Source organism: Penaeus chinensis, chromosome 31 (genome assembly GCF_019202785.1).
Source record: "Penaeus chinensis breed Huanghai No. 1 chromosome 31, ASM1920278v2, whole genome shotgun sequence".
NCBI lineage: Eukaryota > Metazoa > Arthropoda > Malacostraca > Decapoda > Penaeidae > Penaeus > Penaeus chinensis.
Window position 1 is genome coordinate 16,634,622 of NC_061849.1, and position 5,108 is coordinate 16,639,729.

Sequence of the window (5,108 nt, forward strand, 5' to 3'; positions counted from 1 at the left end):
AAGGCGAGGCAGGTCTCCGTGACAGCATAAAAGGATCGCTCAATGAGGTGCTGAGGTGGAATGGAAGAGGCATTAACAATAAGACAAATCCATATGGAATGAGACAATAATCAAAGCTTTATATGAATTAAAATTCCATCAAAAGTCAATGCTTTCAAAATATAATCATAGCAGAAGACATCACTATTAAACTTTAATTATGACAAAAACTTTAATCATTAAACAAACTCCTCCTTTACCTCAAATTCAGCTGCACGGAGTGCACCAAAGAACACTTTCTTGAGTAGTTTTCCCAGCAGTATAACCATTGTGAATGCTAAAAGGTATATTGCCTGAAAGTTAAGATAAACAGAAGATGAAAATAAGATATAAATATATAGAATGAATAACAATAAAAGAGATACATTATGTTAACTAATTACGCATTACATATATTGAAACTGTGGGATTGCCAATTTGAACAAGGTGACAAAATAAGACAAATATATCAGTAATAATAATAACTATGATTATTTCACACACACACAAAATCACTGATTTAGAAGATTTCAATACCCTGTCCTGTGTTGCAAGTAACCCATGTAATTGTATATTTAGTAATTTCAACTTCTAAAACTGTCAGTGAACCTTGCAACTTTCTTTCTTTCTTTCTTTCTTTTTTTTTTCCTTTTTTTTTCTTTTTTTACACTCCTATTTCCTTTAAACAAAATTACCATTTCACTGCATTTGATGATTTTCAGTGTCAACCCCCAGCTAAAATATAGCTAATATATCATCTATATCCTGTGCAAGTCTATGTCATATTTACAAAAAATATTGTTTATATTTTCTGTATATATATTGTCTTTACACTACACATCTGATTCATAATTGAATTAAAAAAAAAGTTATTAGCACCATCATTATAATTATAATTATAATAATAATAATAATAATAATAATAATAATAATAATAATAATAATAATAATAATAAAAATAATAATAATAATAATAATAAAAACAATAACAAAAAAACAATAAGTAACAATAAGAATAACAGAAACAATAATAATAATAATAATAATAATAATAATAATAATAATAATAAATGCTTGGCTGTAGCAAGTACCTCCTTTTGGTACAAAAGAGTCAATTATGTGACAGTTTTTATTGTTTTAAATCAGCTATTTTATTTCAGAACTGTCCATTTGTTCATGCAAATGAACAAATGAACCCCATCCTATGCACAATCTGTCACAAAGATTGCCCAAAAAACATTTCTTTACCCCTGGAGATGTACCTGTATTGCTTCTAACTCTATTTTTGTGCTCTATAAGATGACAGTGTCCAATTTCCTCTGTCTGAGTGCATTGCTCTTGTTAAGATGGGAGTACCCATTTTCCTCTATCTCTGTGCATCGCTCTTGGTAACATTATCCATTTATTCATTCATTCCTAAACAATGGGGTATCATATGAACCCAAAAATCCAAACCAAACCTTTCCTACCTTCTATTTATTCCTTAAACAGGGGGGTAAGTCCCCCTGTAACCCTCCTTTATTAGCACTTCATACCAAAATGGACAAATAAAAAATTATGTGTGAGGGTGTTGATATACAGCAGATTTTTTGTAATTTAGCAGTAAATATTAGGACAACAGCTGTAACTGTATTTGTGACTATTTTTTATGCTCTTAAAGACAGTGTTCATTAACCAACCCTGTAAATATTGTAACTTATATATATTCAATTACTGTATGATATCTAAATGCTTTACTGAGAGCAACAATTTTTCTTCATTTTCATGCAATTCATTACACCATACAGAATGAGAGTATATGATTTCCTCTAAAGTATAATGTGTGTTAATCTCATACTTTAAACTAAGATTCCTTTTGGTATTAATTACCTTCTATTTACTTTCTAAAAGGGGGGGGGGGGCAGGCTTCCCTGTATACCCCCTTTATTAGCACTTCGTACCATATTAAAGAAAATGCGACATTAAGAACTCTAGCTGTGTGAGGGTGTTGTGGACTTAGTCTCTGAGCAGTGATATGCAGCGGACATTTTTGTCATTTCATGGTAGGTATGCGGCCGGAGCAACTGTACCTGCATTGTTGATTACTCCATGGCAGTTCTCTCTGTGTTGCTCTTGGTAACATTAACCAGCATTAACCTTTCTTTTCTTTAAATTTATTTACTTTTACATTATAAATAAGCTAAATATATGCTGAGCATTAGATTGTTGTGTAGCTAGTAGTAGATTGGCAAATTACATTTACTTATAATTATCATAAATGCTTAGATTTATTTACATGTGATTAACATAAATTTATATTATTCTAATTACTCAAATCAAATGACAAGTTGTGGTGTGTTACTTACAGGATTCCCAAAGGTAATCATTTCATACATAACTTTATAAACTTCAAAAGTCTCCTGCTTCGACATAGATTTCACTCCAAATACTCCCAAAAAAGTGCAAAAAAAATAAACGAGATCATCATCGCAAGAAAAAAACAAAGAAACAAACCGACACGTACATAAATCATCTGACAAACGCCAAAACACAAGCCATTAGAACAGACCCGTCTCTTCGCCACAATTACAACACTAATCCTCTAAAATACGTATCAAGGGGAAAAGGTGACGACAAGGGAAGAGAAGAGAGAATACAATACAAAACAAACATTTACTCACTGCCATACTGGGGTTGGATTTTGTGATATAAACAACCGAAGGATAAAACTGTTTCTTCTGATAGTATGCATTGCCTATTACAGCGGCAGTGAGGGCAAATGACGCCATCGTCAGCGCTCCTACGGGCATAGGAGCCGGCATTTTGGATAAATTTATCTACTTTATCCAACAAAACCGCAGAAACTGGCGTCTGTGTGGGAGAAAATATTGTTGTTTTTCCCGTCGCCTTCTCTGTAAACTCGACCTCTCAGCTGACACTCGGGCGGTGCATCTTTCGGGTTCGTCCGATTAGTTCGCTTTCAGTGTTCAGCAATTATAGTCTTGATTCTATTTTGGATATTCTCTGGGGGTATCTATAGATACATTTCCGCTTGAAGGAGTGTACACATGACGTTCGATTCAAGTGCGAATTTCATCAGAAAGTATATACCCTTTATTTCCACGTTAGGCAAAATGGCTCTTTCTGATTGGCTGAGACTCAGGCGCGAAGTTCGAAAGGATTTTTTTCTGTCGCTTGGGGAAAGGCTATTGAACCCTTTTAGTCTGCATTCCTATACCATGGTGATAATAGTCATAATAGTCTGATATATGTATCCATGGTTATGATAAGGATTATTAGCGTTGCTCATATTGTCATTACTACAATTTATCGTTATAGTTGTTGTTATTGCCAATGTTATGATTATATTTATCATCGATATCATCATTATCATTATCAATATTATTATTATCATTATCATAACTATTATTATCATTATTATGATTATCATAACTATTATTATCATCATTATCATTCAACTTTAATTATCATTATTATTATTATTATCAAAATTGCTGTTATTGATAATTATAATCACTATTACTATTATCGTTACTATTATCATTATCACTATTATTATTATTATTATTTTGATCATCATTATCATTATTATCATTATAATTATTATTACTATCATCATTGTTATTGTTACTCATTATTATTATTATTATTTTATTATCATTATTATGATTTAATTATAATTTTCATCAGTACTTTTATTGTTATTATTATAATTATTGGCATTATCTTTTTTTTTACTATTACTATTGTCATCATTACTGTCATTATAATCCCCACTTCTTATTATTATCATTATTATCATTGTTGTTGTTATCCTTATTATTAGTATTATCATTATCATTATTAGTAGTAGTGTTATTATTATCAACATCATTATTATTGTTATCATTACTATCCTCATTGTTATCGTTATTATTATCATTATTATTGTCATTATCATCAACATTATCATTATTAATTCTATTATCATCGTTATCATTATTATTTTTATTATCATCATCATCATCATTATTATCGTTATTGTTGTTGTTATCATTATCATCATTATCATAATAATTATAATAATAATTATTATTATCATTACTATTAATATTATTGTTATTATTACTATCATTATATCTATATCATTATTATCTCTATATCATAATTATCTTTATCGTCATTATTATTATTATCATTACTATTAATATTATTATAATTATTATTATTATTATCATTACTATTATTATCATTATTATTACTATTATTATTATTATTAGTAGTAGTAGTAGCAGTAGTTGTATCATTATTGTCATCATCATCATTGTTACTATTATTATTGTTACTGACCTTATTAGTATCATTATTATTATTATTTTCATTATTATCACTATCATTATAATTATTATCAGTATATTATTATTATTATTATTATTATTATCACTATCATTAGAATGTCTATCATTATATTATTATCATCATCATCATTATTATTATTATTATTACTATTATTATTATTATTATTATTATCATTATTATTATCATCATCATCATCATCACCATTATTACCATTATTATTGTTACTATCATCACTATTACTATTATCATTATTATAATTATTATCATTACTATTATCTTCATTATCATCATTATTCGTTTTCTTATTAATTATAACAATAATAATAATAATAACAACAATAACAATAATAATTATAATAATGGTGAATTAACAATGATGATAAAGACAATAATAAGGATGATGATAATGATGATAACAGTAATAATAATAATGATGATGATGATGATGATGATGATGATAATAATAATAACAATTACAACAAGAATAATAACAATTGCAACAACAACAGCAATAATAACAATAGTTATAATACTAACAATTGTAATAATAATAATAATAATAATAATAATAATAATAATAATAATAATTATAGCAATAATGATGATAATGATAATGATAATTAGGAGGAACAGGAAGAAGAAAAAATAATAATATTGATGAAAATTTAAAAAGTTGACATCAACAGCAACATAATATCTGACGATGAAAATAAAAATAAATACGTTAGGGCTTCAGGCTAAGATCTGTTCAA

The 5,108-nt window shown here is 27.7% G+C and overlaps 1 protein-coding gene across 1 annotated transcript in view; it reads right to left on the reverse strand.

The window, feature by feature from the left end:
• Positions 1–2,963, reverse strand: part of LOC125041743 (E3 ubiquitin-protein ligase synoviolin B-like) — a 12,017-nt gene extending 9,054 nt beyond the window's left edge. The window contains exons 1-3 of the mRNA XM_047636994.1: positions 2,679–2,963; positions 240–332; positions 1–50 (exon numbers count right to left, since the gene is read on the reverse strand). The exon at positions 1–50 is cut by the window's left edge and continues 152 nt beyond it. Of these exons, the coding sequence (XP_047492950.1) occupies positions 1–50; positions 240–332; positions 2,679–2,819 (284 nt within the window). The 5' untranslated portion in view covers positions 2,820–2,963. The remainder of the gene's footprint in view (positions 51–239; positions 333–2,678) is intronic.
• Positions 2,964–5,108: the final 2,145 nt, after the last annotated feature.